This window comes from Anneissia japonica, unplaced genomic scaffold (assembly GCF_011630105.1).
Source record: "Anneissia japonica isolate Jap-2015-1 unplaced genomic scaffold, ASM1163010v1 scaffold3217_len398964_cov164, whole genome shotgun sequence".
Taxonomy (NCBI): domain Eukaryota; kingdom Metazoa; phylum Echinodermata; class Crinoidea; order Comatulida; family Comatulidae; genus Anneissia; species Anneissia japonica.
Genome location: NW_022750884.1, coordinates 201130 through 215047, shown reverse-complemented (window position 1 = coordinate 215047; position 13918 = coordinate 201130). Strand labels below are relative to the sequence as shown.

At 35.5% G+C, this 13918-nt stretch overlaps 2 protein-coding genes across 2 annotated transcripts in view; both read right to left on the bottom strand.

Moving 5' to 3' along the window:
- Positions 1-2356, bottom strand: part of LOC117121567 (laccase-1-like) — a 12322-nt gene extending 9966 nt beyond the window's left edge. The window contains exons 1-3 of the mRNA XM_033266807.1: positions 2298-2356; positions 1674-1948; positions 46-686 (exon numbers count right to left, since the gene is read on the bottom strand). Of these exons, the coding sequence (XP_033122698.1) occupies positions 46-686; positions 1674-1948; positions 2298-2346 (965 nt within the window). The 5' untranslated portion in view covers positions 2347-2356. The remainder of the gene's footprint in view (positions 1-45; positions 687-1673; positions 1949-2297) is intronic.
- Positions 2357-8010: 5654 nt separating this feature from the next.
- The window catches only part of LOC117121564 (oxidoreductase OpS5-like), an 8640-nt gene continuing 2732 nt past the window's right edge, over positions 8011-13918 (bottom strand). The window contains exons 2-7 of the mRNA XM_033266801.1: positions 13148-13812; positions 12258-12505; positions 11420-11700; positions 10621-10762; positions 9849-9991; positions 8011-9144 (exon numbers count right to left, since the gene is read on the bottom strand). Coding sequence (XP_033122692.1) covers positions 9049-9144; positions 9849-9991; positions 10621-10762; positions 11420-11700; positions 12258-12505; positions 13148-13812 — 1575 coding nt within the window. The 3' untranslated portion in view covers positions 8011-9048. The remainder of the gene's footprint in view (positions 9145-9848; positions 9992-10620; positions 10763-11419; positions 11701-12257; positions 12506-13147; positions 13813-13918) is intronic.

Below are 13918 nucleotides of genomic sequence, written 5' to 3'. Positions count from 1 at the left end.
AGATGTGTATATGTAAATCATGATATACCTAGTAAACATACATACCTTTCGCCTGGGGTTAGAATGAGTGAATCCACGTTGACGGGACTAAGCTCATATCCATCAGTAGCTATAATAGTAAAGGGATGGGACTCGATCGTTAGTTGTACGTTACATTCACCAAACGCACTGTTAACCAATCGCATTCGATATCTAAAGCCCTCTTGCACTTCAAACACGGTAAGAGGAGTGTCGCTTGGAGTATCTGTATTGTCTCCCTTTCCATTCGTCAATAAAGTTAACGTATGTGGATGTGAAGGCACAGCATTTTCAGACGCTAACATGAGAGGATCTAAAGACAAAATACTCATCCAGTCGATTATGAGAATACTATGTTCTTGTAGATCAAAGTCATACTCTTTCCTGTTGATCTCCGTCTGTCTCGGTACCCTTACAATCAATGCTCCGTACGCTCCGTCGCCTCTCTGAACACCATTGTGAGAGTGCCACCAGTGAGTACCGGGCGGGTCTGCAACAAACTTGTACACGAATGACGTTGCAGAGGGTATGGGACATTGGGTAATCATCGGAACACCATCCGCCCAAATTGTATCAATTTGATGGATGCCGTGCCAATGAATTGTCAGCCCAGCGCCATCTTGTAGATAATTGTTAACCTTGACACGGATTATATCACCATGACATACCTACACCAAAAAATACAGTTTATTGGCAATATAAAATATCTACACTTCATGGGCAAAATTAATGATTGGACGAAGACAATATTTATAATACGCCTAGATATAAATGTTACGCGTGTATAGAAAGTGCGATGTTTCCTTATAGGCTACCAGGGTTCTAGGCCCTAAATTTGGGTTAGTCACTTTTTTGCGCTTAGTGCGCGCCATACCAAATGGGTTTTCCCTATTCGAATTATTTTTTTCTTCTCTAAAGCCTGGTTTCTTTGAAGTCGCTACAACATTTTCAGTACTTTCCTTCTTTTTGTGTTATTCCATTTTTCTGCATTACTGTGTTGCATGTTCAAGTTAATTCTTTAATTATTAAGCAAATCCGTAAATTGTTCTATTCTCACGAAAGTAAAAAAAATACTCATTGAGAGGGGGATATTTGAAGTATTTTGCACATTTAACTCTGTGGGTTGGGAGGGGGGTTCATGGGCTGAGTAGAGTAGAATTTGTGCTCTCGTGAGGAAGATGAACATGTTATTGATGAGGGAAAAATATGCTTTCAGTTATGTTCGGTGTTCTGAAAGCTAGGTGTCCCCTTAATAAGGGTGTCGGATGTCCCCATAATAGAGTGTCGGATGTCCCAGAATAGAGGTGTTCTACTGTATTATTATTATTACGTAGCAGTCCCGACACAATTGGGAAGGCTCCTCGATTGGACTGACCAATCAGCGTCACTGAAAGCTGTCGGCGATAGCGTGTAGCAGCAATTGTATGGAAAGCAAGCCAAAGAGTATACAGCAGTGTATTACTGTACTGCGAGAGGGTATTACATTGTCACACCTACTTCAAATAAGTACAGATGTAAGATTTGTTGGTTTCCCTATTTAAAAATAAATAAATAAAATTCTCATTTAATTTTTAAGCAATTTTAGCTTCGGTGTTCTTATAAAATGTGTTATAAAAGTAAGTTTATACAGGCCAATTAAATTCATAGTACACTACCTGTATGCTTGGACCTGGTGTCAAATCATTGGTTGTAATGACAGCACGAAATGAGCCATCGGTCGAAATACACTGAGGGGCCTCGCAATCCACGAGACTTTCTGGACATTCGAGACATGGCGCTGCCATTGTAGAACTCCACACCATCGTAAATTCATATCCACACTCCCTCGGCCTGGCCGGAAACTCACACTCCCGAAAACAGTCATTAGATTTGTTATTTATTACCTTTATTTCCTGTTTTAATTGACATTCTAGAGCTAGAGAATGTAGACCTGAGGAAACTTAAACAGAGTATTTTATTAGCTTTCTATTAAACATTATAAAATAAATACTAGAGTCTACTATAAAATACCAAACAAGCATTTGACGCATACCCAGCCCACGACAGAAAGCACTAGCTCGAGTTGCTAGAACGCGTAATATCTACGACTAATAGCGTGCAGGATGATGATGATAAAAATACTATGCAACTTTATTATTATAACTACTGCATCATTATTGACGTGCTATTCCGTGGTGTAAAAACAGCCGATTTGGTGGGCAAATAAAACTGAAAGACAAGCAAAGCTCAGTATTAAATTTTACTCTATAATATTGAAAAATTATATCGAGAAATCCTACCATAGTTAGATATCCAAAATACGGTTATTAGTCCTTTTACCATGTCCATATTAACAATTCCGTTTCCAGATTGTGGACCAAGTAATTCTTTATGGGCGGTTTGGATTGGATATAGGCATATTGAATTAATTATTTGTAAACACATGCGTAATTGAGCTGGTAAGCCTTATGATCAGGTCGCATAATGATATTTGCATGCGTTTTTATATTTTAACCGCAAAGGCCTACCATGTAAACATCATTGCAGGAACAATGCAAGCCTAACCATATTATCATTGAAATAATAATAAAATATATTCGGCTTTGTTGAAGTATATCAATCAAATTGAACAGAAGCATACCACCATTATTATTATTATTATTATTATTATTATTATTATTATTATTATATGGCCTATATTACTAGAGTAACAATCTGTTTATCAGAAATGGCAACCAGGGACTAAAAGCGTAGTACTATATACACTGTAATTATAATGTTTTTTTGTTTTTGTTTTTGTTTTGGTAACGCCAGGATTGACGGAAAGTCCGATGTTCCCGACATAGAAAGGTGGAGAAAGAGGATGACCGATTTTCCGAACAGGAGAAAGTGGGCGGGGCCAGGGGCATCCCAGAATTTTAAAAGGGGGTCCATGGCGGGGCAGAAAACTCCGATAATTTAAACGAGTCTCACACAGTGGCGTAACGACGGGTAACGAGGCCCGGGGGCAACGAAATGTTGCATATCAGTAAAGTGGACAATGTCAAAAAAACGTACGTGTATTTAATTGCCATCTTGCATTGTGCAAAGTTTGGAACCAATCAGACTTACCAAACTTTAGTTATTGTGGTAACTACTCTAAATTAACTGATTAGTGAATAATTAATTATGCAAATTAACATATTCACACACGTACCAAAAACAATAAGCTCCCTCTTCTTATTACCATCTTGCATTCTGCCAAGTTTAAAACCAATCAAACTTACCAAATATTTGTTATCATGGTAACAAAGGAATGACCAACAACAATGACAACTACAACGACAACATGAATAAGAATACAGGTAAAACACAACAGCGTAGAAGCATAGTACTTTCGTACTGTTACTGTTCCAGGTACAGATAATACATTTTTATACAGATTTCTCTTATTATAAAGTACAAGTTATGTTTTATAAAGACGTATAGTATAGTAAATCATGTTTTTAACACAGGAAACTCTCATATGGTAATTAAAAAATGCTAGTCTAGAGTACTACTACTAGCACTACTGCACTGTAATGCATAGGCCTATTTTAATACACTACTTAGACAGGCTTTTCTTTTTTTCCATCTTGATTTCAGAGGTCAATTTTTTTTTCAATCATATAGTGGTGTAGAATAGTCTTTTGGGAAAATTTTCCAGAAACCAACAATGTGATACCAGGGAGATGTAAAAAATTATATTTTACATTTTCCTGGACCAACCAATTATAGAAAACTTGCATTATAAACAGAGTATAAGTATAAATAGAGTTCCTATAGGAACTGTAAGTATAAAAAGAGAAGGGCGCCGCGTACGTCTGGATCAATTCAGCCTCAATTTTGCTATGCGAGTGCTCTAGTATTTCTAGTATCTTTGCTAATACCCTCTATATGTCACTTGACCCGAGCATCGTCGCTTCGTGGATAATGTATGCGAAATCATGGAACACACACAGAGTTTAGTACAAGACAAAGTTAGACATTCGTATGGCGAATATGTGGACACATTTTTTAAAACAAATGATAATAAGAAACGATTCTGGGCATTTGTGAAAGAAACAAAAGTACTAAGATATCTTCTAAGTCTTTAATTAATCATAATGGTGTAAAGTACGAAACTCCTGAATTGATGTCAAACGTTTTTAATGATTATTTTGTTTCCGTGTTTAATTTTTCTGATGATTTACCTTCTCATCCGCCTTCTGGGAATCTTGATTATGATTTTGGCATTCCCGAATTAACAAACATTCAGTTTACCCCACAAGATGTCGAATCTGCTATCTGCTCTTTCTCGGTTTCATCCTCCCCTGCTCCTGACCAACTCTCTCCTAGACTCTTGCAAACAATTTCTACCAATATCTCATTTCCTCTTTTTTTTCTATTTTTCGACTTTCCCTCCTCTCTGGTACACTGCCTAAAGCTTGAAAGCATTCGACTATTGTGCCAGTTTTAAAATCTGGGAACCCTTCAGTTGTCCAAAATTATCGACCTATTGCTCTCACCTCAATTGTATGCAAAACACTTGAAAAAATTGTTAAAAAATGTATTATATTGCATGCTACAAATTTTTCTCTTTTAAATGAGTGCCAACATGGTTTTGTAAAAAGAAAATCATGTATTACCCAGCTTACAAACATGATTAATAAATGGTCTCTGATTTTAGATAAACCCCGTCCACCTGTTATTGATGCCATATTTCTTGATATGTCTAAGGCCTTTGATAAGTTGCCACATGACTTAATTTTAACAAAACTGGCTGTTCAGTTCAATATAAGGGGTCCCTTGTGGCAGTGGTTGTCATCCTACCTAACTAAAAGGACCCAAAGTGTACAGTTTGAAGGAACTTGTTCCAGAAAACAGTACGCAACCTCTGGTGTGCCCCAAGGCAGTGTCTTAGGACCTGTGTTGTTTAATTTATTCTTAAATGATGTAACATATAATCTAAACTCGCATTGTGTCATTTATGCTGATGATTTGTTACTTTATAGACCAATTTACTCTCCTCTCGATAACCAACTAGTCCAAGCAGATTTAAATACTCTTTGGGCTTGGACTGAATCTAATAAAATGTCTTTTAACGTTAGAAAAACTAAAGTGATGCATATCACAAGAAAGAAAAACCCAATTCATTATGAATATAACCTTAATGGTGAAACACTTGATGTTGTTAAAAAATAAGTACTTGGGTTTTACGATAGATGATAAACTCACGTGGAATGACCACGTTGATACTATAGTCAGTAAATGCAATAAACTATTGGGTCTGAAACTTTTTATTGCTGGATTTGCCTCAAGCCAAACATTACTCTCTCTATATAAGTCTCTGGTATTGCCTTACTTAGACTACGGGCTACCTGCATGGATGCCCCAGACTAAAAAACAGGTCTTCGTTTAGAACGCATCCAAAAATATGCCACACGTAGAATCATGAGAGTTGGTAGAGGTGAAATCCCATATGATATCAGATTGAAATCCACTAAAATATTATCGCTTGAATGCCGTCGGGAACTGATTTTAATTTCTTTGTTTGTAAATGCCTTTTTGGTCATATTGACTGTTCTATAATAAAAGAATATCTATCAGTCAATACTAGACATCTAACTACCCTTACATTTAATCATTTGTATTCTCGTACTGTTGTTCATCATAATTCTGTTACAGTACTTTTCCCCCGAATCTGGTCAAAATTGCCTGATAGCCTTAAAGATGTCTTGACCTGCGAGTCACTTAGATCCTTTTTAAATGCGCTTCATACTTTTTTTCACACAATGTAATTATGTTTTCTCAATGTAATTTTAATGTTTAAGTTGTCATTTCTCTTGGGTGTTTTATTTTTATTTTTTTTATTTATACATACTCGTTTTTTTTTTAAATTCCTTCTTGATGTTTTTTATGTCTTTTGTGATTTAAATTGTTATCTTTATCATATTGTATATTTTATTAGGGAGGGGGCAGCTGGCTTGAAAAAGTTATAGTGATTTGTTTGCTCAAGCTGCCCCCGACCATCTTTTGGTCAAATAAATAAACTGAAAACTGAACTGAAGACATGATGAAACACAGCTAGAAACACAATAGCCTAATAAGTTGTCATAAATTATGATACATTGTTTGTATTTTCTTATATAGAAAACAAGTCGCACTGGTTACCATAAATCAACTATAGAGTACCACGCAAAGATCTTATAAACACAAGATAGCGTTCTCCGCATTTTAAAAATAGAAGCGTCGATTTGGCACAGAAAAGTAATCAGTTTTTGGAGAGGGCGTCCTATTCGTTGCCATGGATCTGAGATAGGGTGTTGGCGTTACGCCAAAGTTAGTTACCAAGTACGTTAATTTTGTTCCTTATGTTCTAAGAGAAAGGCCCCATTGTAAATCGGACGCTTCTAATTGTTACGCGTAAACGTAAAGTTGCGCAGCGTACACTATGGCTTAGAGCGGTCAAGGTTCAAAAGTTTTCAATTTTGCAAGAGGGCGCCGTTCATGCGCTATTACCATAGAGAAAATAATAAGAATACTAGAGCGCTAACTACAATGTATTCGATGTTCGAAATACGCAGAGCTGTGTGTGTGTACCATCCAAGATGGCTGTCATAGATTCAGCCAATCTAATTTTGCCATAGAGCTATTAAACAACTAGAGTGCTGACAAGATGGCGAAGCAATGCAGAGTTGTGTATATGTACCATCCAAGATGGCTGCCGTAGGAAAGCGCCACCTTCAGGCTTAGTATGCATATTATTACCATAAATAAGCCCTCTGACTGAATATTATTTCATTAATGATAATTAGTATTGATAATGACAAATTATTAAACTGTCGTAGCCAAAACGAGGCCAAGTGGAACATCTTATTCAAAAATAAAATACCAAGGAATTAAAATTAAAATCATGTACATTACACCCAAACACCGCAACGCTCGAGTTTCAAACATAGCTGTACTCATAGAGATATAATAAGAATATTAGAGCGCTAACCGCAATGTATTCGATGTTCGAAATACGCAGAACTGTGTGTGTGTACCATCCAAGATGGCTGCCATAGATTTAGCCAATCAAAATTTCGCTAAGCACCATCATTTGCAATTGCGCCCTCAATTTACTCAGAAAGTATGTTTGAAACTCGAGCGTTGCAGTGTTTGGGTGTAATGTACACGATTTTAATTTTCATTCCTTGGTACTTTATTTTTGAATAAGATGCTCCACTTGGCCTCGTTTTGGCTACAATAGTTTAATAAAATTTTGATGTAGAGATCGACATAAGTTGTTTTGTTCGAAGTATTAGTCATTTTAGTTTGAAAATATTCGATCGACGTCGGGACTCGCGAAAGCGTTTTTCAACTGATGAAGTTATTGCTGCTCTGATAGAATCTGATGGGTCCGATAAAACCGGTTATTCACCCGTCAGCCGGGTGGATAAGATAAAAACGTTTATCCACCCGGCGGACGTGTGAAAATGTAGAAAACGGTTATCCACCAATCAGCTGGTAGATACAGACTTAACTTGCTATCAATAAATTATGATTGTCTATCGTCTCCGGTCGTTTCGGCCCTGAGTATATTCGGCTGGAGCGCCAAGTACGCAGTTTATTTGGGTTCTGCATTTTTCAAATGCTTTTTTTGTATGTGTTTTAGTATGATTTATTTTGTCTTTTTTTACGATCCTTTACTATACGTAATATTTTTTCTTGTTTGTATTTTTCAGTATGATTACTATTTAAGTTTTACGATTGTTATTTTTTCAGAAATTTTAATTAGTTTGAATATAATATTACAGTATGTGTTCTTTTTTCTTGCAGTTCCCAGTAGTGAACATTCAAGTGTACAAGACAGTAAAATTATATTATCAATTTTTTCTAAATGATCCTTAATAAAGGCTTGTGTGTTTTGTTGCGGTATGTTAATTGTTAAATAAAATATATCTGAATTTCACATGTTTGGTTTCGTTGCTAGTAATTTCATATTATCAAAAAAAAAAAAAAAAAAAGGAAGCATGTCAAGCAGTAGACACAAAACTCCCACAGAGAGCCTACTGTATTTTTTAATGGACCGTTTCAGACTTAATTACCGGTACCTAAATGTAACAGAATTGTGCAAAAAAATACAAATTTATCACTTCGTAATACATGAAAAACAATTTATAACATTTACATCAATTAAAAATAAAAACAAATGTAAGCCTGTAGCCTGTTTCTCACGAGAGCCCTAGTATCCGGATCGGGAGCTAACCGTTAGCGCTAACTGAGCACCTTTGTGAGAACGCCATATAGGTTAGCGATTAGCTAACCGTTAGCGGTATCCGGATACCGTGACGGTTAGCAAGCGCTTTCGGTTAGCACGTTGAGCTCGTTTCTATCATTAACCAATCACACGTACGCGTTTACAATTTCCAGTTTCTTATTGGCCAGTGATTCGATCATCATATTCTTGGTATCGGGATCGGGATCTACTCGTAAGGACGCACGGCAGCTAACGGTTAGCAGGATCCGGATCCTGCTAACAGTTAGCTACCGTGTGAGAACATAGCCTAAATGCAAAACATCTAGATAAATTTTCATAATCTTAAATATAATGCGACAAGTCAATTAGAATAATCGGGATATGCACAGCGTAGTACGACGGTCACACGACCGTCAGTTAAGCGACTTCTCTGCTTCTGCGGGCGTTGACGACGCTACGACCCATCGTCCTGCTGATTGTCGGTGGTAGTCTGACGAACAATCAGTCTCAAGCGCCTAGCTTCTGGCGTTACGTACTCTGTGGATGGAGGACGGCCCTCTGTGCCTGGGTTTACCTTGGCGGCGCAATCGCAAAAGCTGTAGTGACGAAACAAGCACAATTTTTGCTGATAAACTAGAACATCACAATTAAATGTTTGATTTTTTTTTCTGTGCTTTTTACTACAGACAGTTTAAGTTCAATGCAAGAGGTATTGTACATTTTTATCCTAGTACCGTCACTGTGTCAGTAGAACTTTATTAATTTAACCAATTACATCGTTCAACTGGGACGTTAAAGGCTGTCAAAATTTAATCAGGTGACCAGGGTCCACAAGACGGGAAATCTTTCGGTGGTTTTGGAATCTCATCATCATCACCGACTTGAACTACGATAGTCATTCCACCCTGTAAAGGAAATTGATATGACTGAATTAAGTTAATTAACCATTCTTTGGTAAATTTATTGTATCCTTAATAACAGATCTTTTTACAGGAATTCGATTTATGACTGAATTAAGTTATGTGAACATTTAGCATATAGCGCCTTTCCTTTCGGTCACGAAGCACTTGTTCATCCCTGGTCTATACGTGTTACTAACGTATTGGTCTAGTAGCAGGCAACCCCACTAGGTACCATTATTTAGCCCTCAACATTGGTGAAGAAGCAATGTAGATAAAGTGCCTTGAATCGAAGCACAGCGAGTCAAAACCCGATTTATATATGGAAAACCAACCGTCACGCTTAACCGCTTTCGAGCATTTATTTAAAACTTTTACCTTTATTATTATTACTTAAACATTAAATTGCTCCTTAAAAGATGTACTGTCTGTCAAAATGAGGAAAACTTAATTGAAACAATATTTTGAAGGGGTCATTTGAAAGGATCAAATAAGTTAATAGCTTCCAACCAGATCGATTGATAGTAGCTTTAACTGATTTACAGACATTAAAGGGTCAATGCAAAAGAGTCCAAAAAGAAGAAGGTTAAGAGTAACCGTTTATTGATGGGAAAGTATTCGTTTTTAATAATAATTACAAATTAGGCAATTTAAGCTCATGACAAACATATATAACATTTAGTGAATAAATAAGCGATAGGCACACTCACCAGTCCGTGGTAATCAACGTGACAATGGAAGAACCAATAACCCGGATTTTCTGGCTTCCATCGAATGACAGCGTAACCATTCTTTGGTAAATTCATTGTATCCTTAATAACAGATCTTTCTACAGGAATTCGATTTATTTTACCTTTAAAAATAGTTATAGTATTAATGGAAAGAACAAGTTTACATATATTTCTTGTTAAATTTGAAAATGAACAATGCCTTTTCAGATGATACTAGAGTATCGTCCACGTGAATAACCTAAACAGTGCTCGAGTATAAAACAATATGCCGTGATGTGATTCGAACCTGAAACCATGAGTTTTACGTTCATTATTAGACCATATCCATAACACACCAAAATCAGAATAGATCCTACTCATTTGATTTGTGGATTTTGTATCACGTGACATTGGTTATGTACACCATTTCGTCACACATCATGACCATTTATTTCCATCCGTGCATTTGGTCCATCGCTTTGTCATATTGCACACCTCTACATAATATTGTACAATGTTTTAATATCAAATGACAAGCATCAATATATTACGTGTGTTATAATAATAATAATAATAATGAATACAAAAACATTCATTATTATTATTATTATAAAAATAATAATGAATATTTTTGTATTCGTGCCATGGAAAAATATTTTCATTCGTTGAAAGATCAAATGTTCCATTCAACTCATGGAAATATTCTTACCAGTGCAGTCATAAATATTCATTATTTGTATAATGGAGTTGATAAATTAATGTATACACACACCTTGTTTATCCAATTCTTTGACATCATCTAAAGTTAAATGAGAATCGGTGGCTTCTTGAGCAAGGACTCGAAATGACTGGCCATGCATATGCATCGGGTGAGGCGCTACATTCATAGTGTCAAACAAAACCAACTCTACCACCTGATAATGGTGTAAACAAAGGTATTTACTGTAATAACAATTCAGCATATATTATATTCAATGAAGAGGCTTTAAGCTCTGTCTACACTATCAAATTTTGTGTGACAAAAAAGTGTGATATGCCCATATATGGGCATGATGACACCACACCTTGACCATATATAGGCATAGCATTACTATATATTGGCATGTCACATTTTTTTGTCAAAAAAAATTTGATAGTGTGGATAGAGCTTTATACTATTAAATAATATAAATAAAAAAAGTAAAAATTAAAAATTCTGTCGTTTAAAGTCTAGATTCCATTAAATTACTGCATGCTATCGGTGACAGCTTTCTGCAACGGTGATTGGTCGACAGTTACGCATTTGCAATAAAAACGTTCATCATCATCAACATCATCATCATCATCATCATCATCATTATCATCATCAACATCATTGTCATCATTGCCATAATCGTCATCATTATCATTATTATTACCATAATCATCATCATCACCATCATCATCATCAACATCATCATAGTCATCATCATCATCTTCATCATCATCATCATCATTATTATTATTATTATTATTATTATTATTATTATTATTATTATTATTATTATTATTATTATTATTATTATTATTATTATTATTATTATTATAATTACCTTGCCAATCTTCAGCTTAATAACATTCGTACAGTGACACATATGCATCCTGCAATAATCAAATAAACTGCTATTCACACCCGGCTGACAAATATCCACGTTCGTATCCAAAGATGAGATGAAAGGCTTTTCCGGTAGTTTGAACTCTACGTTGTTTATTTGCATACGTGGGTACGTATGATTTGTGGAATTTTGCGAATTTGATGAGAAATGAAATATTACCCAATCTGTCGTCATGTAGTACATCTCATCAACATTTTCTAAATCTGGATCAACTGGTTCTGTAGTTCAAACACAAGCGTCAAGAGATATTTTTTATACAAGAAATTAAAAGAGATAATCTTTAATTTATGTTAAATGTATTTAAGTTTCTCTCAATGTGATTTCCCAATTTCTATTTTAATGTATATATTAATCATCATACATCTTATTATTTACCTAATTGTATATGAAATATATTTGAGAAAAACATATGTTCCCCCATCGGGATTCGAACCCAAGATTTTCCAACAGTACCGTAAGGATACTCTACCTGCTGAGCTATGGGGCCAAGACGTGGTATATACTCTTGGATTTGTCCATTTGGATTCCTTTTCTTTCCCTCGGGGTATTGCTCAATACGCAATGGATTTTCTGAATTTTACCTATACTTTATTTTTATTAAGTTTTATTGAATATTTTAATTATTTTAATATGGGTTTTTTTCCTGTTTGTCTACACTTCTTTCGATGTTGGTTGTTAAACTTCAATTGTTTACAAATTACAATAAAGCTTAATTTGTATTGAATCCATTTAAGCAAGATTTTCTTATTAAAATATTAATTTTATTTTTGATTACCGTATGACTGTGTATCATTGAACGTGTAGTAATCATCCCTGTTGAGATCCTCATTGATGTTATGTATCTGCATCGAGGTAAATACAGTTTTACCTCTGTAGCCTAGGTCACAATTCAAGTCCACAATTTCCGCCGACCTGTACTTCAGAATGGCGGAGCTATTTGTTTCACACAGGATGTTGGGAACTGGATTTAGATATATGCAGTATGAAGACGGCTTAAGGGATGCTTCTATAACAATATCGAACCTGAGACAGAGAGAAGGCTGAAAATAGTATCATGCATACTCTATATATATGTGACTACCTTTAAGAAACGTCTCTAAAAATATTTTTGACTCTTCATTCCGTTGCCACCTTTCTTTGAACTATTCAGAGTTATACGGTTTTTTATTGTGTAGTTTTCTATCCTTTCATCATTTAGATATCATATAAAAATACAAAAAAGAAGCACAGAGTCAAAAGTTATAATATCTGGGATAACCCTCTTAAATCCTATCACATGGCTATTATTAAAAATATACCGTTTAGTATATCCTTACACTTTTAAGTATATAAATTAATGCAGTTTAATTAAAAAATAGGGAAGTTAAACCAAGCTAGACAATAATTAAATATATTAGGAGATTTAAACGTTTATGAATTGACTGCTTATCAAAGATGTTTTAATTAGAATACATTAAAAAAAATTCTATAGGTCTATTTTTGGTTCACCTAAAACGCTAAAGCCGATTCTGCTACTGTCATTAGATACAATTAACCAGACAAACTCATGTCATGTAGATTATGCGTATGTCTGTAAATTTAACACACTGTAGGCTACACTCTCTGCAGACTCCGTTTGTAGACAATTTACAATACTAAAATCAATATGATAATGATCAAACTGACCTTTCACCCGGAACAACAATAAGAGAGTCGACTGTGACTGGATGGATCTCATATCCATCTGTAGCAATAATAGTCATTGGATGATCCTCAATGGTTATTTGGACGTTACAATCACCAAATGCACTATTAATAATGCGCATACGATACCTGAGCCCTTCTTCTACTTCAAACACAGACCTAGGTGTATAGACATCTTTATCGTTGGCTTCATCATAATAATAATATTGAGAATTTCGTCCTTTACCATTAATCAGTATTGATAACGTATGTTGATAAGTAAGTGCGCCTGTAATAGATGAAACGTAGTTATCGAATACTAGGTTGCTTGTCCAATCGTAAATAATCATAACATGGTCTAAAATATCAACATCATACAAGTTACTGTTACTTTCAATTGTTTTCGGGGAGCGAACAATCAGAGGCCCGTACATTCCTTCCCCACGCTGAACGCCCGTATGAGAGTGCCACCAGTGGGTACCAGGCGGGTCTGCCACGAATTTGTACACGAATGACGTTGCGAATGGTATGGGGCATTGCGTGATCATTGCGACGCCGTCCATCCAAACGGTCTGGAATTGATGTATGCCATGCCAGTGAATGGCTATATCTCCTCCATCTGCTAGTTGGTTGTTGACTTTAACTCGAATAGTGTCCCCGTGGCACACCTACATCAGAAAATGTATTCGTAAATATTTAAAAACAACAAAAAACATATGCAGATCCACAATTTCAGTTTAGTTATATATGTATATATATAAATATACATACATA